The following is a 24,228-nucleotide window of genomic DNA, read 5'->3' as shown; positions in this document are numbered from 1 at the left end:
CTTCCCACAGGTGGCTCCCTTGAGGGCACTGGGGACAGCACAGAACCACACTGGAGGCAGCAGTGCTAGAAGGAAAGCAAGCTGCCTCACATTGCCTTTCTCCTCACCACACACACCCTGTGCAAGGCTGCCTGGTGCTTTGGGAGGCAGTGACAGGAACACACCCCCTGCTGCTGTCACAGGACACCCAGAAGGCCAACAAGACACCAGCTCATGCAGGATGACAAGAAGGGACAAAAGTATGGAGAAGAACTGATGGTGTCTTAGTAGAGGACTCAGGCCTAGTCTCAGCTGCACAGTCTGTGCTGTGTCTTAGACAAAGGAAAACCTCCTGTTATCGTAGGGGCTCATGGGGAATATTCTAGGCAAACAACACAACTGAGCAGCAGGGAAGACAACCCAGGTGAGGACTGAACACATGACAGTCCAGAATGGACTGAGCTCCTATCCACACCTGCCTGTTCTCAGCCTAACCCTGGCCCCACCCACAACACAGCTCAGCAAACATGATGATTCCTGAATGTAATCCTGTTTGATTTTCTATCTTCATTTTGGGAATTATTCATTGATTTATTCAACATTTTTCCATGACAACAATTTGAAACACAGACCCACATCCACATTCTCTTTATCAGTGGGGAAGCAGCAGCTGCAGCTCAGAGCAAGGGAAAGTGAAGTCAGGGATGGGGAAGCCCTGGCCCCGCCTCTGCTGGAGCAGCAGCTGGAGGGGAAAGAGACCCAGGTCAGTGTGGGGAGGGTCCTGGTGCTCAGGGCTGGGCTGGCTCCTCAGTTCCTCACAGGATGCTGACAGCACACAGAAGCCTGGACACGGTCAGAACCCAGGTACAGGAAGAGAAGTCAGGAGCTCATGATGTCCCAGGAGGGAGGAGGAGAGGCAGGAACAAATGCTGTGCCTCTCAGACCACACAAAGCAGCTATGTCACACTGCAGGAGAAACAACAATGCAGATCAGTCACTGTTAGCGACACACTGTGAGCAGGCCACTAACACCCAATGCATAGACCCTGCAACTACAACACAGCCTTCCCTGGGCCTCAGCCCTGCCCCCCATTTAGGGTCTGCAGTTGTCACCTTTTTCAGCTCTGAGGGAAGCATCAGAACCCTGGTCACTGTCGTCTCCTGTGGTGGAAGAGAGGAACTGGTTAGAGAACACAGGCGTCACTGGAGGAATTCCGGGGTGCATGAGCTCCCACAGGTCCTGTCTGCACCACAACAAAGGTCACCTCCTCCCCCATGGCACTCACTTGCAGCCTTATCATAGCCTTCTCTCTTGTCACCTGTAGGAGAAACACCATGTGAGAGGCAGCACACAAGCAGTGCCATGAGGGCCTGGATGAACCCCTAGCCGTGACCTCATGGGAAGTTTCTAGAAATGTGACCATAGAACCAAGAAAGCATCAGGAAAGAGAAGTCCAACAGTTGGGAAGAGAGACCTCAGGACCTCCTGGAGTGTGAGCTCAGTGGGCAGCTGAGTCCCTGTGGGCCTGAGTGCTGCAATCAGTTCCCATCACCACCCTCAGGAGGGGGAATTTTGTGTCCTTCGTGTTGCAGGTGATTTACAGAAGAGGAGCTGTCAGGCTGGGGAAGGCCCTGAGTGTGCTGCAACTTCCCATTAGGAGTGCAGCTCACACTTCCGCCTGGGGCCTGAAACCCACAAGTGGCCCAGGAACTCAGACCTCCACCTTCCTACCTCCAGTCCTCTTCCTCCTCAGCACATAAACCACCACAGCTACAATAACCAGAACTGCAAAGATGCCCAGGCCAATGACAATTCCAGTCTTGGGACTGGTGGGCTGAGCAGGCGGCTCTGGGAAGGGAAGGGAAAGGAGGATGAGCACTGTGAACCCAGCTCTCAGTCCTTACCTGCTGAGAGCTGCACATGCCTCCTGCTGTCTCTGAGCACAGCTGTGCTCTGTGCCCTCAGCCCTGCTTACCCCATGTCAGGCTGAGGGGCTCAGGCAGCCCCTCATGCTGCACATGGCATGTGTATCTCTGCTCCTCCCCAGAAGGCACCACCACAGCTGCCCACTTCTGGAAGCTTCCATCTCCTGCAGGCCTGGTCTCCACCAGCTCCATTTCCTGGGTCTGTTCCTCTCCATCCCGCAGCCAGGTCAGGGTGATCTCCGCAGGGTAGAAACCCAGCGCCCAGCACCTCAGGGTCATCTTATGTTCAGAGGTGGGGTGGAGGGTGATGTGTGCCTTTGGGGGATCTGAGAAGAACCCAGAAATTCACATGCATCTCCTTGCCTCCCATGGACCACCGTGCAGGTCAGTTGACCATGTTGAGGATACACAGCACAGCGAGTGGGGGAGGGATGGATGACCTAGTCTGGAAGTAGATATCCGGAATCATCTCCTAAACCTTGCAGATTCCTAGACTCCGTTGAGATCACCATGGCCAGAAGCCCCTGATTTCTTAAGAGTTACTTTGCTCTGTCCTGTGTGGAGATAAGACTTTCTCCAAAAACATGGAAGAGACTTCTAGCCACAATGGGTCCTGGTTGAGGACAAATGCTGAGAGCCTCCTAGTGCTTCCAAGGGCCACTGCCAGAGTGGAAGGGGCCAGCGGCACACTTGTTTCAGAGACAGTCTTCCCTTCCAGGCATGGAGAGATGGGGAGAGGGAAGAGAGGAAGATGGGGGGAGAGAGAGAGAGAGGGAGAAAGCAAGAGAGAGAGAGAGAGAAAGTGTGTGTGTTTCACTGTGGTGAGGTGAAGGTGGATTCCAGAGCCACTGTGTGACACAGCATGTGGAAGGCAGGGGCTCATGGTCGTCTGGGCAGGGGAAGGGGGGTGGTGGGCTGGGTCCCTTTTCCTCTCTGGCTGTGGGAGTGGAGGGGGACTTCCACAGGAGATGGAGGAGTCCCTGGGCCCTGGTACCTGTGCGCTGCAGCGTCTCCTTGCCGTGCTCCAGGTATCTGCGCAGCCCCTCCACGCACGTGCCCTCCAGGTAGGCCCTGTGGTGCTCTGCCACAGCGGCCTCCTCCCACTTGCGCCTGGTGATCTGAGCCGCCATGTCGGCCGCGGTCCAGGAGCTCAAGTCCTGGTTCAGGGCGATGTAGTCCTGGCCATCGTAGGCGTGCTGACAGTACCCGCGGAGGAGACGGCCATCTGCGCTCATGTCGCACCCATACATGCTCTGGAGGGTGTGAGAAGCTGCCCCGCTCCCACGGTCAGCCCGCGCCCCGCGGGGACTTTGGCCTACAAGGAGAGGACACCGGCCCCACCCCGCGGCTCTTTCCCGGGGTGCCGGTCCCCCCGCAGCGCCCGCAGCCTGGGCTGAACCTCAGTCCTGAGACCCCGGGGGCTCGGGCTGGTCAGCGGGAGGCGGGGAGGGGTCGTGACCTCCGGCCCGGCGGCGTCGCTCACCGTCCGCGCTCTGGTTGTAGTAGCCGAGCAGATTCTGTAGGCCCCGTCGGTAAAACTGTGCATTGTCCTCGCACCTCCGCGTCTCCTGCTCCCAGTACTCCGGCGGCTCCCGCTCCACCCACGGCGCCCGCGGCTCCATCCTGGGGTTCGCGGCGTCGCTGTCGAAGCGCACGAACTGCGCGTCGTCCACGTAGCCGACGGCGATGTAGCGGGGCTCCCCGAGGCCGGGCCGGGTCAAGGCGGTTTCGAAATACCGCAGGGAGTGGGGGCCTGCGGGCGGGCGCGGGTGAGAGCCGGGAGCGCGGCGGGAGCGGAGAAGGGGTTCGGCACGCGGGAGACGCAAAGGGGGTGCGAATGACCCCGGCGGCGCCCAGCGAGGGCACCGAGGACGGGTCAGGCGGAGGGGACGGGGACGCGGCTGCCCGGGCCCTGCCCCCCGACGGCGCCTCACCCCACCGCCACCCCTCGCTCTACCCTGCGGACTCGTGTTGCCCACGGGCCCCAGACTCACCCGCCCAGGTCCCGGTCAGCGCCAGCACCCACGACAGCAGCCGCAGGACGGATCCGGGCGCCATGAGCCCAGCCCCAGAATCCGGGGAGACTCTGAGTGCCAGTAGCTCCGCGGGGGACTTTACAACCCGGAACCCCAGTGACACTGATTGGCTTCTCTAGAACCCGACAGCCAATAGCAGCGAGAGCTGTTGCCGCGTCACCAGTATCCGGGCAGAAGCGGAGTAGAAGTGAAATTGGGGAAACTGGGAATCCCCCAGTGCTGAGATTCCCCACCCAGAGCAGCTCTGGCTCTGACACGCTGAGATCTAGGCCTGGGCACCTGGGCTTTGTCCTGATCACTGTCCTCAGCACCAGCACTCTGTCTCAGCCTCTTCTGGGTTTGTCCTGAGAGTGAAGTCAGAGGTCCTCAGAAAGTTTGCTTCTATGATCTCTGCACACAATCATGTCGACCCCATAGGTATTTGTATCATATGGGTTCTGTCACTATTCACTGTTAGGGCTGGGAATGTGCTTAGTAGTAGAGTCCTTGCCTCGCATGTTTGAAACTAGGGGATCCATTCCTCAGCACAACAGATACAAAACGCGAGAAGTGTTGCTGTGGCTCAAGTGGTAGGGTGCTAACTACCTTGAGCAAAAGAAGCTCAGGGACAATGCCCAGGACCTGAATTCAAGGCCCAGAACCGGCCAAAAAAAATAATAACTTCTAGATATGAAACAGTCTTTAAACCTAATGGCTTATGTCCTGTATCCTTGCTTCTTGGGAATCAAAGATATGAGGATAGAGGTTCAAAGCCAGCCAGGGCAGGAAAGTCCCTGAGACTATCATCTCCAATTAACTACCAGACACTCAGAAGTGGTGCTGGGGTTCTAAGTGATGGAGTGCTAGCTTTGAGTATAAAAGCTCAGGGACAGCAACCAGGTCTGAGCTCAATCCCCCTTGACCAAAACAACAAGAGGCCTTCACAGTTCTTGACTTGGGGCTGGGAATGTGGATTAGGGGGAGAGTGCTTGCCTAGCATGCATGAAGCCCTGGGTTCAATTCCTCAGTACTACATAAAAAGAAAAAGCCAGAAGTGGCACTATGGATCAAGTAGTAGAATGCTAACCTTGAGCAAAAAGAAGTTCAGGGACAGAATCCAGCCCATCTCAGCCATACTGCACCATCTTCAGGATTATAGAGATTGTGGCCTTGGTGTTGAATAGGGAGTACTGGTCTTGTTTTGTTTTGTTTTGTGTTTTGTTTGGTTGTGGTGCTTGAACTGTGGGCCTGAGTGCGGTCTCTGAGCTCTTCAGCTCAAGGCAAGCATTCTAAGACTAGAGCCACAGTTTCATTTCCGGTTTTCTGGTGGTTAATTGGATAAAAGAGTCTCAGGGATTTCCCACTTGGGTGTGTCTTAAACCATGATCCTCAAACCTTGCCTTCTGAGTACCTAGGATTACAGGAGTGAGCCACTGGCCTCCAACTTTTTTTGTTTTTCTTTGCTAGACCTGAGGCTTGAATTCAGGGCTTGGGCTCTGTCCCTCAACTTCTTCTTTTGCTCAAGACTAGCACTCCTTGCCACTTCTGGTTTTTCTGGTTATGTGGTACTGTATTGAACCAAGGCTTCATGCATCCTAGGCAAGCATTCTACCACTAAGCAACATTCACAGCCTAACATTTTTTTTAATATTAAAATACCTACCAATAAACCTAACCAAGAAGAATAAAGACCTCTACCATGAAACTTACACAAGACCAAAGGAATTGATGGAAGAGACTTCCCATGTTCATGAATGGGTAGAATTAAAACTGTTGAGCTGCTTAGAATGTGTGGGTTTTTAGGAAAAGAAGGGCAGGTAGTGGCGCTGTGGCTCAAAATGATAGAGTGCTAGCTTTGAGTACAAAAGCTCAGAGACAGCGTCCAGTCCCTCAGTTCAAATCCAGGACAATCTCCAGCCATCATAACGGAAAAAAAAAAAGGAAGAGAAGGGAAAGGAACCGGTTGGAATCAGCCTGTGTGAATCCTCCTTAGCTCTCAGGGTTAAGGAGACTTTAGTTGGCTGCTCTTTGGCCCTGAGGCAAGTAGGGTCTCAGCAATTGAATCAGGTGGGTTGGATAATTTCCATATCAAAGGTGCTCAATGGAGATTGTATTACTTTCTTGAGCTGTTGCTAAGCTTGGGAGGAGTATTTCTTGTCTAGCTTGCTAGGTTCTGAAGTCAAACTCACTGCAGTTAAAGCACTCTAACCCAACCATTTCTTTTTTTTTTTTTGCCAGTCATGGGGCCTGAACTCTGGGCTTGGGCGCTGTCCCTCAGCTCTTCAGCTCAAGGCTAGAGCCCTACCATTGGAGCCACAGCGCCACTTTCTGCTTTTTCTGTTTATATGGTGCTGAGGAATCGAACCCAGGGCCTCATGCTTGCAAGGCATGCACTCTACCGCTGTGCTACCTTCCCAGCCCCATAACCCAAACATTTCAAGGTTAGCTTGGTGCAGGCCAGGCCTCTGGGAGGGCAGGAGTCTAGTCCCTGCACTTCCTTGTTCCACATTGCTTATATTACACTCCCACACCCACAACCAGGAATGTGTCATTATGAAGCCCAGGCTAGCTTAGAAGTCATTTCTCCTGTCTCCACCTCCCCAGTGCTGGGATTACAGGCATGTGTCATCACACCTGCTGGCCCACACTGCTTCAGGATCTGCCCTGAGTCTGGGTGGAAGTTCTGTCAGGCCCAGAGCCAGCTAAGTAATGCTGACCCTGCTTCCATGCTGACATCTCACAGCATGATGTCTACTCAAGGCAGCAAAGGCTGACACATTTCACTAAAACAGGAGGTAAGCAGGAGATCTTTTACTTATCTCTTTGTGTCACTCTGTCACTGTCTCTTTCTCTTTCTCTGTCTCTCTCCCTCTTCTCTCCATCTGTCTGGAATGTAGGGCTTCTTAACAGACTGAGCTTGCTTGCCTAGTTGGCATTCTACCACTAGAGCCACAAGTCAAGCCCAGCCTTTTTACTGGTTACTTGAAGATGAAATCTCTCAGATTTTATTGCCCAGGGTGACTTTGAACTATGATCCACAGATCTCAGCCTCCTCAGAAGCTAGGATGAAGAGTGTGAGTCGGCAATGCCTAGCTAGTACATAGTTTACTTGTTAGGTTTTAAAAAGAGGTAGCCGAGGGGCTGGGAAAGTGCCTCCGTGGTAGAGCACTTGCCTTGTATGCATGAGGCCCTGGGTTTGATTCCTCAGCACCACATAAGCAAAAAGAAAAAAGCCAGAAGTGGCACTTTGGCTCAAGTGGTAGAGCGCTATCCTTGAGCTGAAGAGCTGAGGGACAGCGCCCAGGCCCAGAGTTCAGGCCCCACGACCGGACCCCCTCCCCCCCAAAAAAAAAGAAAAAGAAAAAGAAAAATAGAGGTAGCCGAGTAAGAACAGCACCATGCAGGTTGTATTCAGGTAAGGGGTAGGTTTATTCAGTAGACCTGCTGGGACCAGGCCAGGTTGGCACTCCATGCCACTGGGAAAGGCCTGGGAGAGACCTGAGAAAGAGACAGCACTGGGAAAAGAGGTGGGAAAGAGCTGGGAAAGACAGAGAGCTGGGAAAGAGAGAGAGTTGGGAAAAAGAGCTAAGAGAGCTGAGAAAGAGCCTTAGGACCTGGGCCAGGCCTTATCTAGGGTATGGGTGGAGAAAGGTGTGGCCACATCAAATTCAGATGGAACCTCAGCAGATGCAGATGTGATCTCTTCCAGGTGTCCCAGTTGTCTAAGCAGGTACTGGGTGGAGACTTTGCTTGGAGGAGGGTGGAGTCTGCTCGCCATCCAGGTGGGGACCTTACATACTTAGTAATCTCAGTAAGATATATTTCACATAAAACAACCATTTTAGTCCCTCAGCATTAACTAATTCACAGTAGCATAAAAAAATCATATTATATTTCACTTAAAATGCATTAATATAGTGTAAATTGTACTATTTCATTTACATTACTATATATTTTCTCCTTCCTGGGGCTTGAACGGAGGGCCTGGGCACTGTCCCTGTTCTTCTTTGGCTGGAGGCTAAGCTAGCAGTCTACACTTCCACCACAGTCCACTTCACCTTTTTCTGAGTACTTTATTGGAGATCAGAGTCTCATAGCCTTACTGTTCAGGGCTGGCTTTGAATCACAAACCTCAGATCTGAACCTCCTGAGTGCCTAGGATGACAGCTGTGAGCCACCAGCACCAGACTGATTGTCATGATTATAAAGCTAACTACTCAGGAGGCTGAGTGCAGAAGTATCAAGGTTTGAGACCAGCCTGACCAATAAAGTTGAAGAGACTCTTTCTCAGCAATTACACGAAGATATAATAGGACTCCACGTGAGTGTCAAGGGGGAGAGCACCAGCCTAGCAAGCTGGACACCTGAGTTCCAGCTCCAGAAACACCGCCCCTCCGCGGCCCGGCCTTCAAAGGGCGGGTGGCGCCCTCTAGCGTCCCGGCTCCCGCACAGCCCTGGTTGCCAGCTTTGCAGCGCTGTTGAGGGGCAGATGCCAGCTTCACTTTCACTATGGCCGCTGCCGCCTTCCTCCTCCTCCAGGCCGGCAGGTCGGTTCCTGCTGACTCCAGCCGCCCACAGCCCCGCCCTCGCCTCCCCGCGGAGCAAGCCCGCTCCTGTGGCTGCGATGCGCTGTGCTGTCCCCTCTGCCTCCCGCCCCGCCCGCAGCTGCAGTCCACACTCCAAGCCAATGCTGCTCCTTGTGGGTTCCAAGCTGCCTGGCTGGCGGCCTTCACTCCAGGCAGCTGGACGTGGGGCGGGGACGGACTCCAGCAGGGAAGGAAAATCTCTGCCAACACCACAGCACGTTTAGAGGAAGGAAACTTTCAGCGCGGGGCTTGCCAAGGCCTAGCAGGAACCATGCTCCAACAGACCTTAACAGTGCTCCAACAAAGCTCCACTCTGCCTGTGCTCCCGGGCGCGGGGTCCCTGCTTCTGCTTCTGGAGTTGACGCTGCTGGTGTTGGTGGGGATGGTGGTGGGGGTGGAATTCCGGGGTTGGCTAGAACATGGGTGAGGGTCATGTGTCCATAGGGCCCATGTGAGGATGAGCAGGTGTCAGGCATGGATTGTAAAGGAAGCAAATCATCATCATCCACCTGCCTTGCTGGGGTAGTCCTGCTTGCTGCTTCTTAAAGCAGTTGTCTGCACAGGCAGCGCTGAAGCCGTTCTGTTGCAAAAAATACTGTATCCTGTCGGTCGCTGGTGGCTCACGCCTGTAATCCTAGCTACTCAGGAGGCTGAGATCTGAGGATCGCGGTTCAAAGCCAGCCCGGGCAGGAGAGACTGTGAGACTCCTATCTCCAATAAACCACCAGAAAACTGGAAGTGGTGCTGTAGCTCAAGTGGTAGAGCGCTCGCCTTGAGCTGAAGAGCTGAGGGACAGCGCCCAGGCCCAGAGTTCAAGCCCCACGGCCGACCAAAAAAAAAAAAAATACTGTATCCTTTCATTGCTGGGGTTTTGTTGTTGTTGTTTACGCATTCTGTCACTTTTCTTGTTCTATCTGCATGTTAAGCACAGAACTGATCGTTAGATTTCCTGTCTCAGCTGCTGTACTCAGATTGTGCCCTTTCTTCCTGTCTCATTGCTTAAGGATTGGGAAGCATTTCCCTAAGGCATAGGGAATCTCCTTCTGATCAGGGCTGAGTGTAAATGACTGTATTAAGTGAGCCAAACCCTACAGAGTTATGGAGTCATAACATACACTTCCAGAGGGGATTTTCTTCTACTTTTATTTTTCTAGGGCTGGGATTTGTTTTTTTTTTTTTTTTTTGGGTCCAGTCATGGGGCCTGAACTCTCGGCCTGGGCGCTGTCCCTCAGCTCTTCAGCTCAAGGCTAGCGCTCTACCACTTGAGCCACAGCGGCACTTCTGGCTTTTTTCTTTTTGCTTATGTGGTGCTGAGGAATTGAACCCAGGGCCTCAGGCATGCAAGGCAAGTGCTCTACCACTGAGCCACCTTCCCAGCCCAGGGCTGGGATTTGTACCCAGAGCCTAGCACAAGTCTTCTTCCACTGAGCTACATCCACAGCCGTTGGTTATTCACTGAGGCACTGGTGCCTCATACCTGTATTCCTTCCTACTCAGGAGGCTGAGATTTGAGGAGTAAAGTTTGAGCTAACCTGAATAAGAAAGTCTGTGACTATTACCTCCAATTACCTACCAACAAATCCAGAAGTTCAACTGTGATTCTAGTGGTAGAGTGCTAGCCTTGAGAGAGAAAGAAAAAAGAATCAGGAAAGTGCCCAGGCCCTGAGGTCAAGACCCAGGACACCCACAAAATACTTTTTTGTTTGTTCGTTTGTTTTTAAATTACTCAGCATTGTGGCACAGACTGGCCTTGAACTTGTTATGCAGCTCATGCTGGCCTCTGATCATACTTCTCCCACCTGGTGTTACAGGCAGGACCCACCACATTGGCACCAGAAGAATGTGTTTTGTTGAAATGGATGATGCTAATGTGTTGTGAGTTTGCTGATGCTACAAGTGCAAATTCCAGGCTGACTCTGGGAATGCTGACTTATTACTCACCCAGAGCTAGGAAGCATTTGAAAATTCCTTTCCCGGGTAGCCACCCGTGCAAATATGTTTCTAGAGCAGAAGTGCCAACCTATCACAGAGGCCTTTGCAAAGCCAGAGAAAGTGGGGCTGATGGGGTCAGGTGGCCAGGATCATAAGAATTATGGAGAGAGCAGGAGAGTGCACTAAGTCCCAAGAGACCACAGCTACTCATGGGTTCCCAGGGAAGAATGAACTACAACCTGACCTGCAAAGGGCTGCAGCACAGCAGGGAGCAGCCTGCAGGTGGCAGGCCTGTCCCTGGACACTGGCTCAGCTAGGTGTGGACAGAGAAGTCTCCTTGAGGGAAGGGGTTTCCTGCGTTCTGTACAGTGCAGCCCAGGGGTTGGCAGGCAGAGGACACTTCATCAATGTTAGTTGCTGGAAGGAATGAGGAAGGAGACCTGTTGTCTGCATTGCAAAGTGGAGAAAATGACAACCCCAAGTGCTTCTAGCTCTCCTTCCAGTTTTTCAGATTCTTATTTTACTTTCCTTGCACTTCTTAGCATCCCTGAGACCTCTTGTACATTCTGAACTGCTTCAGATTTATTACATTCTGTGTGTGTGTGTGTGTGTGTGTGTGTGTGTGTGTGTGTGTGTGTGTGTGTGTGTGTGTGTGTGTGTATGCTGATCCTGAGACTTGAACTCAGGGCCTGTCCCTGAGCCTTTTTACTCTAGGCTACTCCTCAACCACTTGATTCACAAGTCCACATTCTGCTTTTGGGGGATAAATGGGGATGGAAGTCTTCAGGACTTCCCTACAATCTTCAGATCTAAGCCTCCTAGGTAACTAGAATTAGTGATGTGAGCACTTAGCGCAGACCTCAATGTTTTAGTCCTATCCATAAATTAGATGTCAAGGAAAACTTTAAATAATGATTTTACCACCCATAGGGCCACTGCACCTATTGAGAGTATAAATTGGAATCAACCAGAATGGCATCCAAACCACTTATCTGAGAATAAGTGAACAGGGGTCATGAATTTGTTACTTACTGTGTGAATATTCTGGGAAGCACAATGCAGCCTTATACCTCCAAATTGGGATAAGACCAACAAACCCAAAAACTTAACACAGATTTTAATGGATGAGATAAACTGAGTGTAATACCAGCCATGTACAAAGCAATAGATGCCCGTGCCTCCAAAGGGCTGTATACCCAAAGGTTTCCAAGTACCAAAGTTGACATCTTCCTGCCTAGTCAACGCTATTGTGGGGGGTTGTGTTTGTTTGGTTTTGGGGAGTTTTTTACATCTGTTCTGGGTCTAGATTTCAGAGCTCTTTTGCTCAAGGCTAGTGTTGTATTACTTTGAGCCACAGCCGTACCTTGGATTTTCTTATGGTTCATTGGAGATGTGTCTCATGGACTTCTCTGCTTGATTTGTTTTGGATAGCAATGCTTAGATCTCAGTCTTCTGAGTGTGTAGGATACTGGGCATGATCCACCAGAGCCAGGCTTCCGCACTTATTTATATGGTTCTACATTGATTAAAAATAACAACAACAAAAAAGCTGGACTTGGGGTTGGTGAGACTTGGACTTGGCTCAGTGGTAGAGTGTTTGCCTTGCATGCATAAGGCCCTCGGTTTGATTACTCAGCACCACATAAGCAAAAAGAAAAAAAGCCGGAAATTGTGCTGTGGCTCAAGTAGTAGAGCGCTAGCCTTGAGCTGAAGAGCTGAGGGACAGTGCCCAGGCCCAGAGTTCAGGCCCCAGGAACAGACCCCCTCACCCTCCACCGTCCCACAAAAAGGGCTGGACTTATATCACCATAGTGTGGTCACATTTGGAAACTAAAGGCCTGGATAGATTAAACCTATACTCTGGGACATTTGTATGTCTACCCTTTTGTTTTTCTTCTTCATTAAACATCATCTTCGACTTAAAAAAAATAAATCACAGATTGAAAACATTGCTTCGTGGTAGAATGCTTGCCAACATGCGTGAAACCCTGGCTTTGATTCCTCCAACCACATGGAAAAGGCTAGAAATGGCAGTATGGTTAAAAGGGTGGAGTGATAGCTTTGAACAAAGGAAGCTCAGAGACAGTGCCCAGGACCTGAGTTCAAGTCCCAGAACTGACAATATATATATATCGTCTGAGAACAAGTGGCTCATGCCAGAAATGATGTTGTGGCTCAAACAGGTAGAGTACTAGCTATGAGTGATAAAACTCTGGGACAGTGTCCAAATCCTGAGTTCAAGCCGCAAGGAATGACACAAAAAGAAAATCACTATCAACATCAGGTAGTGTGGATCCTGCTATACTCCTACCTACTCAGGAGGCAGACTTCTCTGATTCATGGCTTCAACAAGCACTGATAGGAAAGTCTGGGGCTTCTTATTTCCCAAAAGCAGGAAGGGAAGCTGTGACTCAAACAGCACAGTAACCTTGACCAAGAACAAGCTAAGGGGCAGCACACAAGCCATGAGTTCAAGCCCCAAGACTAGCACATACACACACAAAAAAAATCCCTCAAGTGAGAATCTTTTCTTCAGGTCTCTTCTCAAAGGCTCAACTCAGCAAATCCCAGATCTGGGCAGTCCACAGAACACAGGTAAGGACTTTGCACAAGGAGATCTTCCAGTTTACCAACAGTTTCTCCATTTTCTCAACAACTCAGAAAAGTTCCCTCCCAGGTCATGATGAACACCTAGTACCACAGTCAGCTCTGTCCCCACGCCCACACCATGTCACCTGTCCTGCAGCACTGCCTTCCTCCTGCATGTCATGGTCCTTCCTTGCTCTCTTACACACCCTGCCACCTGCCTCTTCTGCTAGCACACATGCTCCACAAGCGTGACAGTTCTGACCTCCTTTGACTTTCTGAGGGATGCCAAATTCAATCTGCAGACCAAGCCAAAGGCCTCAGAACCACATTGTTAAGTATTCAGAGCAAAGGCCCTGCTGTCTGCCAGGAGATTCCTGTGTTAATTTGTTTCTGAGAATGAAGCTGAGCAGAAGGGAGTGTTTTGGTCAGGGTTGAAAGGACCAAGTCAGCCTTAGAGGGAAGGCAGGGCACAGCAGGAAGCACAGCGCCTCTCGTGGCAGCAGGAGGCAGAGCAGGGCAGTAACAGGGTGCAGAGAAAACACAATCCCCAAGGAACCCACACACAGTGGAGTCCCAGATATCACAGTCCACCAGCTTCCAGAACTCTCTTCAGGTTTTCAATTTACCACCTGATGACACTCTCCCTAGGTCAGAGCTCTCATGACCCATTCTCCTTGAAATGCCCTGACACAAACATGAGGACGTGAACTCCACTAACTTCCAGATCCTCTCAGCCAATCAAGATGGGGATCAAAATCCCTTCTTGACTGTGCTCTTCAATACAGGAATTCCAATGGGAGCAGAGCTGGGACTAACCAGAGCTGAGGGCAGGTGGAGGGAAGGTGGGCAGTTTGAGGCTAACCTGAACAAGAAAGTCTGTGACTATTACCTCCAATTACCTACCAACAAATCCAGAAGTGCAACTGTGCCTCTAGTGGTAGAGTGCTAGCCTTGAGAGAGAGAGACAAACAGAGAGAGAGACAGAGAGACAGAGAGAATAAACAATCAGGGACAGTGCTCAGGCCCTGAGGTCAAGACCCAGGACAGCCACAAAATAGTTTTTGGTTTGTTTGTTTTTAAATTACTCAGCAAAGTGGCACCGGCTGGCCTTGAACTTGCTATGCGGCTCATGCATACTTCTCCCACCTGGTATTACAGGCAGGCCCCTCCACATTGGCACCAGAAGAATGTGTTTTGCTGAAATGAATGATGCTAATGTGTTGTGAGTTTGATGATGCTACAAGTGCAAATTCCAGGCTGACTCTGGGAATGCTGACTTATTACTCACCCAGAGCTGGGAAGCATTTGGAAATTCCTTTCCTGGGTAGCTACTCCAGTTTGTCTGTGACACTGCAAATATGTTTCTAGAACAGAAGTTCCAACCTATCACAGAGGACTTTGCAAAGCCAAAGAAATTGGGGCTGATGGGGTCAGGTGGCCAGGATAGTGAGAACTAGGGACACAGCAGAAGAGTGCACTGAGTTCAAAGAGAGCACAGCTGCTCATGGGTTCCAAGGGGAGAATGAACCACAATTGACCTGCAAAGGGCTGCAGCACAGCAGGGAGCAGCCTGCAGGTGGCAGGCCTGTCCCTGGACACTGGCTCAGCTAGATGTGGACAGAGAGGTCTCCTTGAGGGAAGAGGTTCCCCGTGTTCTGTGCAGTGCAGCCCAGGGGTTGGCAGGCAGAGGACACTTAATCAATTTTAGTTGCTGGAAGGAAGGAGCCCTGTTGTCTGCATTGCAAAGTGGAGAAAATGACAACCCCAAGCGCTTCTAGCTCTCCTTCCAGTTGCTCAGATTCTTCTCTTGCTTTTCCTTGCACTTCACAGCATCCCAGAGAACTCTTGTACATTCTGAACTGCTTCAGATATATTACGTTCTGTGAGTGTGTGTGTGTGTGTGTGTGTGTGTGTGTGTGTGTGTGTGTGTGTGTGTGTGCTGATCCTGGGACTTGAACTCAGGCCTGTCCTTGTCCCTGAACTTTTACCCTAGGCTAATCCTCTAACACTTGACTCGCAAGTCCACTTCTAGCTTTTTGAGGGTTAACTGCAGATGGAGGTCTTCAGGACTTCCTCAGCTGGGCTGATGCTAAACCACAATCTTCAGATCTCAACCTACTAGTTGACTATAATTAGTGATGTCAGCCACCAGCACTTAGCTCAGACCTGAATGTTTTAGTCCTATCAATAAATTAGATGTCAAGAAAGGCTTTAAATAATGATTTTACTACCCACGGGGCTGCACCTATTGAGAGTATAAATTGGAATCGACCACAATGGCATCCAAACCACTTAATGAGAATAAGTGAACAGGGGTCAAAATTTGTTACTTGCTGTGTGAATTTTCTGGGAAGCACAATGCAGCCTCATACCTCCAAATTGTGAAAAGGCCAACAGACCCAAAATCTTACACAAATTTGAATGGATGAGATAAACTGAGTGTATTACCAGCCATGTACAAAGCAATACATGCCTATGCCTTCATAGGGCTGTATTTACCCAAAGGTTTCCAAGTACCAAAGTTGGCAACTTCTTGCCTACTCAGCACTATTGTGGGGGGTGGGTTGTGTTTGTTTGCTTTTGGGGTGTTTTTTTGTTCATCTGTTCTGAGTCTTGAACTCAGAGCTCTTTTGCTCAACGCTAGTGTTGTACAACTTTGAGCCACAGCAGTTCCTTGGGTTTTCTTATGGCATATTGGAGATGTGTCTCACCGACTTCTCTGCCTGGGTTGGCTTTGAATGGCAATTCTTAGATCTCAGCCTCCTGAGTGGGTAGGATACTGGCCATAATCCACCAGAGCCAGGCTTCAGCACTTATGTATATTGTTCTACATTGATTTTAACAAAAAAAAATGACAACAAAAAAGCTGAACTTGGGTCTGGAAAGGTGGTTCAGTGGTAGAGCGCTTGCCTTACATGCATGAGGCCCTGGGTTCGATTCCTCAACACCACATAAGCAAAAAGCAAAAAAGCCAGGGCTTTGGGAAGGAGGCTCAGTGGTAGAGCGCTTGCCTAGCATGCATGAGGCCCTGGGTTCGATTCCTCAACACCACATAAGCAAAAAAAAAAAAAAAAAAAAGCCGGAATTGGCGCTGTGGCTCAAGTGGTAGAGTGCTAGCCATGAGCTGAAGAGCTGAAAGACTGTGCCCAGGCCCAGAGTTCAGGCCCCAAGACAGGTCCACGAGAAAAAAAAAAAAAAAAAAAAGCTGGACTTTTATCGCCATCCTTTGGTCACATTTGGAAACTACAGGCCTGCATAGATTAAACCTATACTCTGGGACATTTGTATATCTACCCATTTTTTTCCCTCTTCATTAAACATCTTCTTCGATTTCAAAAAATATTTCAGAGATCGGAAATGTGGCTTAGTGGTAGAATCCTTGCCAACATGCATGGAGCCCTGGCTTTGATTCCTCCAACCACATAGAAAAAGCTGGGAGTGGCACTATTGTTAAAAGGGTGGAGTTATAGCTTTGAACAAAGGAAGCTCAGGCACAGTGCCCGGGCCCTGAGTTCAAGTCCCACAACTGGCAAAAAGTAAATGCCAGCTGAGAGCTAGTGGCTCATGTCAGAAGTGATGTTGTGACTCAAATGATAAAGTACCAGCTTTGAGTGATATAGCTCAGGGACAGTGCCCAAGCCCTGATTTCAAGCTGCAAGGAATGACACAAAAAGAAAATCACTATCAACATCACGTAGTGTGGATCCTGCTATACTCCTACCTACTCAGGAGGCAGACTTCTCTGATTCATGGCTTGAAAGCAGCACTGATAAAAAAGTCCGGGGCCTTCTTATTTCCCAAAAGCGGGAAGGGAAGCTGTGACTCAAACAGCACACTAACCTTGACCAAGAACAAGCTGAGGGGCAGTAGACAAGCCATGAGTTCAAGCCCTAGAACTAGCACAAATACAAAAAAATAAAACCGTCAAGGGGCTGGGAAGGTGGCTCGGTGGTAGAGCGCCTGCCTTGCATGCATGAGGCCCTGGGTTCGATTCCTCAGCACCACATAAGCAAAAAGAAAAAAAAGCCGGAAGTGGCGCTGTGGCTCAAGTGGTAGAGCGCTAGCCTTGAGCTGAAGAACTGAGGGACAGTGCCCAGGCCCAGAGTTCAGGCCCCACAACAGGACCATATAATAATAATAATAATAAAGTAAAAAAAAAAAACAACCTTCAAGTGAGAATGCTCAGCAAATCCCAGATTCAGGGGAGTGCACATAACACAGGAAATGACTTTGGACAAGGACATCTTCCAGTTTACCAACACTTTCTCTAGATATCCTCTTGGCCAATTTCATCACAACTCTCAAAATTTCCCTCCCAGGTCATGATGAACACCTAGTACCACAGTCAGCTCTGTCCCCACGCCCACACCATGTCACCTGTCCTGCAGCACTGCCTTCCTCCTGCATGTCATGGTCCTTCCTTGCTCAATGAGGAAGCAAGCAGCTGCAGCTCAGAGCAAGGGAAAGTGAAGTCAGGGATGGGGAAGCCCTGGCCCCGCCTCTGCTGGAGCAGCAGCTGGAGGGGAAAGAGACCCAGGTCAGTGTGGGGAGGGTCCTGGTGCTCAGGGCTGGGCTGGCTCCTCAGTTCCTCACAGGATGCTGACAGCACACAGAAGCCTGGACACGGTCAGAACCCAGGTACAGGAAGAGAAGTCAGGAGCTCATGATGTCCCAGGAGGGAGGAGGAGAGGCAGGAACAAATGCTGTGCCTCTCAGACCACACAAAGCAGCTGTGTCACACTGCAGGAGAAAAGAACAAGCACAACAATGCAGATCAGTCACTGTTAGCCACACACTCTGAGCAGGCCACTAACACCCAATGCATAGACCCTGCAACTGCAGCACAGCCTTCCCTTGGCCTCAGCCCTGCCCCCCATTTAGAGTCTCCAGGTTGTCACCTTTTTCAGCTCTGAGGGAAGCATCAGAACCCTGGTCACTGTCCTCTCCTGTGGTGGAAGAGAGGAACTGGTTAGAGAACAAGGCGTCACTGGAGGAATTCCGGGGTGCATGAGCTCCCACAGGTCCTGTCTGCACCACAACAAAGGTCACCTCCTCCCCCATGACACTCACTTGCAGCCTTATCATAGCCTTCTCTCTTGTCACCTGTAGGAGAAACACCATGTGAGAGGCAGCACACAAGCAGTGCCATGAGGGCCTGGATGAACCCCTAGCCTTGACCTCATGGGAAGTTTCTAGAAATGTGACCATAGAACCAAGGAAGCATCAGGAGAGAGGAGTGCAACAGTTGGGAAGAGAGACCCCAGGACCTCCTGGAGTGTGAGCTCAGTGGGCAGCTGAGTCCCTGTGGGCCTGAGTGCTGCAATCAGTTCCCATCACCACCCTCAGGAGGGGGAATTTTGTGTCCTTCGTTTTCCAGGTGATTTACAGAAGAGGAGCTGTCAGGCTGGGGAAGGCCCTGAGTGTGCTGCAACTTCCCATTAGGAGTGCAGCTCACCCTTCTGCCTGGGGCCTGAAACCCACAAGTGGCCCAGGAACTCAGACCTCCACCTTCCTACCTCCAGTCCTCTTCCTCCTCAGCACAAAAACCACCACAGCTACAACAACCAGAACTGCAAAGATGCCCACGCCAATGACAATTCCAGTCTTGGGACTGGTGGGCTGAGCAGGCGGCTCTGGGAAGAGAAGGGAAAGGAGGATGAGCACTGTGAACCCAGCTCTCAGTCCTTACCTGCTGAGAGCTGCACATGCCTCCTGCTGTCTCTGAGCACAGCTGTGCTCTGTGCCCTCAGCCCTGCTTACCCCATGTCAGGCTGAGGGGCTCAGGCAGCCCCTCATGCTGCACATGGCATGTGTATCTCTGCTCCTCCCCAGAAGGCACCACCACAGCTGCCCACTTCTGGAAGCTTCCATCTCCTGCAGGCCTGGTCTCCACCAGCTCCATTTCCTGGGTCTGTTCCTCTCCATCCCGCAGCCAGGTCAGGGTGATCTCCGCAGGGTAGAAGCCCAGCGCCCAGCACCTCAGAGTCATCTTAAAAAATTCAGAGGTGGGGTGGAGGGTGATGTGTGCCTTTGGGGGATCTGAGAAGAACCCAGAAATTCACATGCATCTCCTTGCCTCCCACGGGCCACTGTGCAGGTCAGTTGACCATGTTGAGGATACATAGCACAGAGAGGGAGCAGGGATGAATGATCCAGGCTGGAACTCGGCTTCTGGAATCATCTCCTAAGCCTTGCAGAGTCCTAGACTTAGTTGAGATCACCGAAGAAGCCCTGGGTCTCTCAAGAGTCACTGGGCTCTGTCCTGAGTGGAGATAAGAGACACTTTCTCCAAAGCACTGGAAGAGACTTCTAGCCACAATGGGTCCTGGTTGAGGACAAATGCTGAGAGCCTCCTGGTGCTGCCCAGGGCCACTGCCAGAGTAAAAGGGGCCAGCTGCACACTTGTTTCTGGGACAGTCTTCCCCTCCATGCATGAAGAGAGAGAGAAAGAAAGAGAGAGAGAGAAACAGAGACAGAGACAGAGAGACAGAGACAGACAGAGAGACAGACACAGAGACAGAGAGAGATAGAGTGTGTCTTTCACTGTCTTGAGGTCAAGGTGGATTCCAGAGCCACTGTGTCACACAGCATGTGAAAGGCAGGGGCTCATGGTCCTCTGGGCAGGGGAAGGGGTGTGGTGGGCTGGGTCCCTTTTCCTCTCTGGCTGTGGGAGTGGAGGGGACTTCCACAGGAGATGGAGGAGTCCCCGGGCCCTGGTACCTGTGCGCTGCAGCGTCTCCTTGCCGTGCTCCAGGTATCTGCGCAGCCACTCCACGCACCTGTGCTCTAGGTAGGCCCTCCAGCGCTCTGCCACACTGGCCTCCTCCCACTTGCGCCTGGTGATCTGAGCCGCCATGTTGGCCGCGGTCCAGGAGCTCAAGTCCTCGTTCAGGGCGATGTAGTCCTGGCCATCATAGGCGTCCTGACGGTACCCGCGGAGGAGACGGCCGTCTGCGCTCAAGTCGCAGCCGAACATGATCTGGATGGTGTGAGAAGCTGCCCCGCCCCCACGGTCAGCCCGCGCCCCGCGGGGACTTTGGCCTACACGGAGAGGACACCGGCCCCACCCCGCGGCTCTTTCCCGGGGTGCCGGTCCCCCCGCAGCGCCCGCAGCCTGGGCTGAACCTCAGTCCTGAGACCCCGGGGGCTCGGGCTGGTCAGCGGGAGGCGTGGAGGGGTCGTAACCTGCGACCCGGCGGCGTCGCTCACCGTCCGCGCTCTGGTTGTAGTAGCCGAGCAGATTCTGTAGGCTCCGTCGGTAAATCTTTGCGTTGTCCTTGCTGATCCGCGTCTGCCGCTCCCAGTACTCGGGCGGCTCCCGCTCCACCCACGGCGCCCGCGGCTCCATCCTGGGGTTCGCGGCGTCGCTGTCGAAGCGCACGAACTGCGCGTCGTCCACGTAGCCGACGGCGATGTAGCGGGGCTCCCCGAGGCCGGGCCGGGACATGGCGGTGTAGAAATACCGCAGGGAGTGGGGGCCTGCGGGCGGGCGCGGGTGAGAGCCGGGAGCGCGGCGGGAGCGGAGAAGGGGTTCGGCACGCGGGAGAAGCAAAGGGGGTGCGAATGACCCCGGCGGCGCCCAGCGAGGGCACCCGAGGACGGGTCAGGCGGAGGGGACGGGGACGCGGCTGCCCGGGCCCTGCCCCCCGACGGCGCCTCACCCCACCGCCACCCCTCGCTCTACCCTGCGGACTCGTGTTGCCCACGGGTCCCAGACTCACCCGCCCAGGTCCCGGCCAGCGCCAGCACCCACGACAGCAGCCGCAGGACGGATCCGGGCGCCATGAGCGCAGCCCCAGAATCCGGGGAGACTCTGAGTGCCGGTAGCTCCGCGGGGGACTTTAGAACCCGGAACCCCAGTGACACTGATTGGCTTCTCTAGAACCCGACAGCCAATAGCAGCGAGAGCTTGTTAGTGTCACCAGTATCTGGGCAAAAGCGGCCAACACAGATTGGAGAAGAAGTAAAACTGGGGAGACTCGGAATCCCCACCCAGAGCAGCTCTGGCTCTGAGATGCTGAGATCTAGGCCTGGGCACCTGGGCTTAGTCCTAGTCCCTGTCCCCCGCACCAGCACTCTGTCCCAGCCTCTTCTGGGTTTGGCCTGATGGCGAAGTCAGAGGTTCTCAAAGAGTTTGCGTCTAGGATCTCTGTACACATTTATGTCGACCCCAAAGGTATTTGTATCATATGAGTTCTGTCACTATTCGCTATTAGAGCTGGGAATATGGTGTAATGGTAGAGTGCTTGCCTAGCATGTTTGAAACTCTAGGTTCTATTCCTCGGTACCACATATGCAGAAAAATCTGGAAGTGGTGCTGTGGCTCAAGTGGTATAGTGCTAACTAGACTTGAGCAAAAGAAAATCAGGGACAGTGCCCAGGCCCTGAGTTCAAGGCCCAGGATTGGCCAAAAAACAAAAAATGACTTTTAGATATGAAAGTCTTTAAAGCTGATGGCTCATGCCCTGTAGCCCTCTCTACTTGGAAAGCAAAGATTTGAGGATAGAGGTTCAAAGCCAGCCAGGGCAGGAAAGTTCCTGAGACTCATATCTCCAATTGACTACCAGTAACTCAGAAGTGGTGCTGGGATTCTAAGTGATGAAGTGCTAGCTTTGAGTATAAATGCTCAGGGACAGCACCCAGGTCTGAGCTCAATCAAGCTTGACCAAAACAACAACAAGCCTTCAAAGTACTTGACTTGGGGCTAGGAATGTGGATTAGTGGGAGAGTGATTGCCTTAGCATGCATGAAGCTCTGGGTTTAATTCCTTAGTTCCACAATAAAAGAAAAAGCCAGAAGTAACATTATGGCTCAAGTAGTACAATGCTAACCTTGAGCAAAAAAAGTTCAGGGACAGAGCCCAGACCTGAGTTCATCAAGCCCCTAGACTGGAACAAACAAACAAAGAAAAAACTTGACATTTTTCTGTTGCTAGTGGCTCATGATTTTAACCATAATTATTCAGGAGTCAGAGATCTCAGAATTCCAGTTGGAAGTTAGTTGGGTCAGGAAACTGGGAAATGCTCTTCTTTTTTCTTTCTTTCTCTCTTCTTCCTCCTCCTCCTCCTCCTCCTCCTCCTCCTCCTCCTCCTCCTCCTCCTCCTCCTCCTCCTCCTCCTCCTCCTCCTCCTCCTCCTCCTCCTCCTCCTCCTCCCCCCCCCCCCCCCCTCCTCCTCCTCCTCCTCCTCCTCCTCCTCCTCCTCCTCCTCCTCCTCCTCCTCCTCCTCCTTCTTCTTCTGCCAGTCCTGGGGCTTACACTCAGGGCCTGGGTACTGTCTCTGAGTGGCTTTTGCTCTGGCTCACACTCTACCACATGAGCCACAACACCACCTCTTGCTTTTTCTGTGTATGTGGTACTGAGGAATCCAACCCAGGGCTTCATGCACGCTAGGCAAGCATACCAGTAAACCACATTCTCAGCCCTCTCCCCTCCAATAAACTACTCAAAGAACCAGAAGTGGTGCTGTGGCTCAAATGTTAGAGAGAGCACTAGCCTTGAGCAAAAGAAGCTCATGGACCATGCTTGGTCCAATAACCAGCAAAGATAAATAAATACATGACTTGACAAAAATGGAGGAAAGGAGGGTGAACAAATGCAGTAGTGCTATGCACTTGATGTGTATGTGAAAAATAAACTATACAACTAGTGGGTGAGGCCAGAAGGGAAAAACTGGGAAAGCAAGAGTAGGGGTGACATTGTCCAAAAAGAAATGTTCTATTCACCTGACTTCTGAAACTGTAACTGCTGTGCGCTTACCTTTAACATAACAATAAAACCTTCAATTGTTTATAATTCTAATAAGTAATTTCAGGTTAACAGAAACAATTGTTTATTAGTCTTGTGTGGTTTTGTTTGTTGGTGCTAGTTTCAGGCCCTGGGTGCTGCCTCTTAGCTATTTTGCTGAAGGCTACCACTCTGCCAATTGAGCCACAGCTGCACTTTTGACTATTTTGCTGATTAATTTGCAGTCTAGAATATCATGGTTTTCCTATTCTGATTAGCTCTGAACTTTGTAATGGCACCAACGTAGAGAAAATCCACTTGGCTTTGTCACTCACAGCTGGCACTCTACCACTTGAGCCATACATAGAGTGCCACGTTTTTGCTGGTTAATTGTAGGTAAGAGTCTCAGATTTGTCTGCTAGGGCTGGCTTCAAATCTTCATCCTCAGACTTCAGTCTGATTATAAGTGTGAGCCCACAGTATCTAGTTGGTGCAGTGATATTTTGAGGTGTACCACTCTAAAATCTGAAGAGCTTACTTGCAAAGAGAAACTCTTCTTCATAAGGAAAAAAGTAGGACTGAAAAGGTGTAAGTTCTGTAATAGACAGGATGTTGACATTCCACAGCTCACACTGCCTCATCATTGCCAGGGCTGGGTTCTAGGAAGGTGCTTATACACCAAACTGTTCCTGCGACCATCTCTAGGAGGTATCCCCAACACAGCCACTCACCCTTTGTCTCAAGAATTCCTTTCCCTTAAGCTAGCTTGATTCAATTTCTATTTTTTTTTTATTTATTTTTTATTTTTTGGGTCCAGTCGTGGGGCCTGAACTCTGGTCCTGGGCGCTGTCCCTCAGCTTTTCAGATCAAGTCTAGCGATCTACCACTTGAGCCACAGCGCCACTTCTGGCTTTTTTCTTTTTGCTTATGTGGTGCTGAGGAATTGAACCCAGGGCCTCAGGCATGCAAGGCAAGCGCTCTACCACTGAGCCACCTTCCCAGCCCCTGATTCAATTTCTAGTACGCAGAACCAAAAACCTCTCAATAATGTTTGTCTTCTGCTTTCCCATGAAACTGTTGGCTCTACAAGGGAGAATAACTTTTTTGAGTGTGTGTGTGTGTGTGTGTGTGTGTGTGGAGGGGGGTTAGTTGTGGCGCCTGAACTCTGTGCCTGGGCGCTGTCCCTCAGCTCTTCAGCTCAAAGCGAGCACTCTACCACTTGAGCCACAGCGCCACTTGCAGTTTTCTGGAAGTGGAGATAAGAGTCTCATGGACTTTTCTGTCCAGGCTGGCTTTGAACCGTGATCCTCAGATCTCAGCATCCTGAATAGCTAGGATTACAGGCCTGAATCACTGGCACCCAGCTAGGAGCATATTTTTTTGTCTGTTTTGTTCACTTGTGGTAATCTAAATGCTTATAATAATGCCTGACCCATCATTGATGTTCAAAAGTGTTTACTGAATAACAAATATTACC

At 51.2% G+C, this 24,228-nt stretch overlaps 1 protein-coding gene across 9 annotated transcripts in view; it reads right to left on the bottom strand.

Moving 5' to 3' along the window:
- Positions 1-611: 611 nt before the first annotated feature.
- Positions 612-24,228, bottom strand: part of LOC122111316 (class I histocompatibility antigen, Gogo-B*0101 alpha chain-like) — a 45,109-nt gene continuing 21,492 nt past the window's right edge. Inside the window, exons 1-8 of one of the 9 annotated variants that reach the window (XM_042684089.1) lie at positions 3,900-4,017; positions 3,389-3,658; positions 2,900-3,175; positions 1,956-2,231; positions 1,712-1,828; positions 1,266-1,298; positions 1,093-1,140; positions 612-945 (exon numbers count right to left, since the gene is read on the bottom strand). In XM_042684089.1, coding sequence (XP_042540023.1) covers positions 941-945; positions 1,093-1,140; positions 1,266-1,298; positions 1,712-1,828; positions 1,956-2,231; positions 2,900-3,175; positions 3,389-3,658; positions 3,900-3,963 — 1,089 coding nt within the window. In that variant the 5' untranslated portion in view covers positions 3,964-4,017 and the 3' untranslated portion in view covers positions 612-940. Of the gene's footprint in view, positions 946-1,092; positions 1,141-1,265; positions 1,299-1,711; positions 1,829-1,955; positions 2,232-2,899; positions 3,176-3,388; positions 3,659-3,899; positions 4,020-17,442; positions 17,768-17,925; positions 17,974-18,097; positions 18,131-18,543; positions 18,661-18,787; positions 19,067-19,747; positions 20,024-20,236; positions 20,507-20,748; positions 20,855-24,228 lie in introns of those variants that run through there. The other 8 variants (XM_042684085.1, XM_042684092.1, XM_042684091.1 and 5 more) reach the window with 8 other exon arrangements.

The sequence above is a fragment of the Dipodomys spectabilis genome, unplaced genomic scaffold, assembly GCF_019054845.1.
Source record: "Dipodomys spectabilis isolate Male_0828 unplaced genomic scaffold, ASM1905484v1 ptg000085l, whole genome shotgun sequence".
NCBI classification, from domain to species: Eukaryota; Metazoa; Chordata; class Mammalia; order Rodentia; family Heteromyidae; genus Dipodomys; species Dipodomys spectabilis.
The sequence above is the reverse complement of the archived record's forward strand: the minus strand, read 5'-3'. Positions and strand labels throughout refer to the sequence as shown.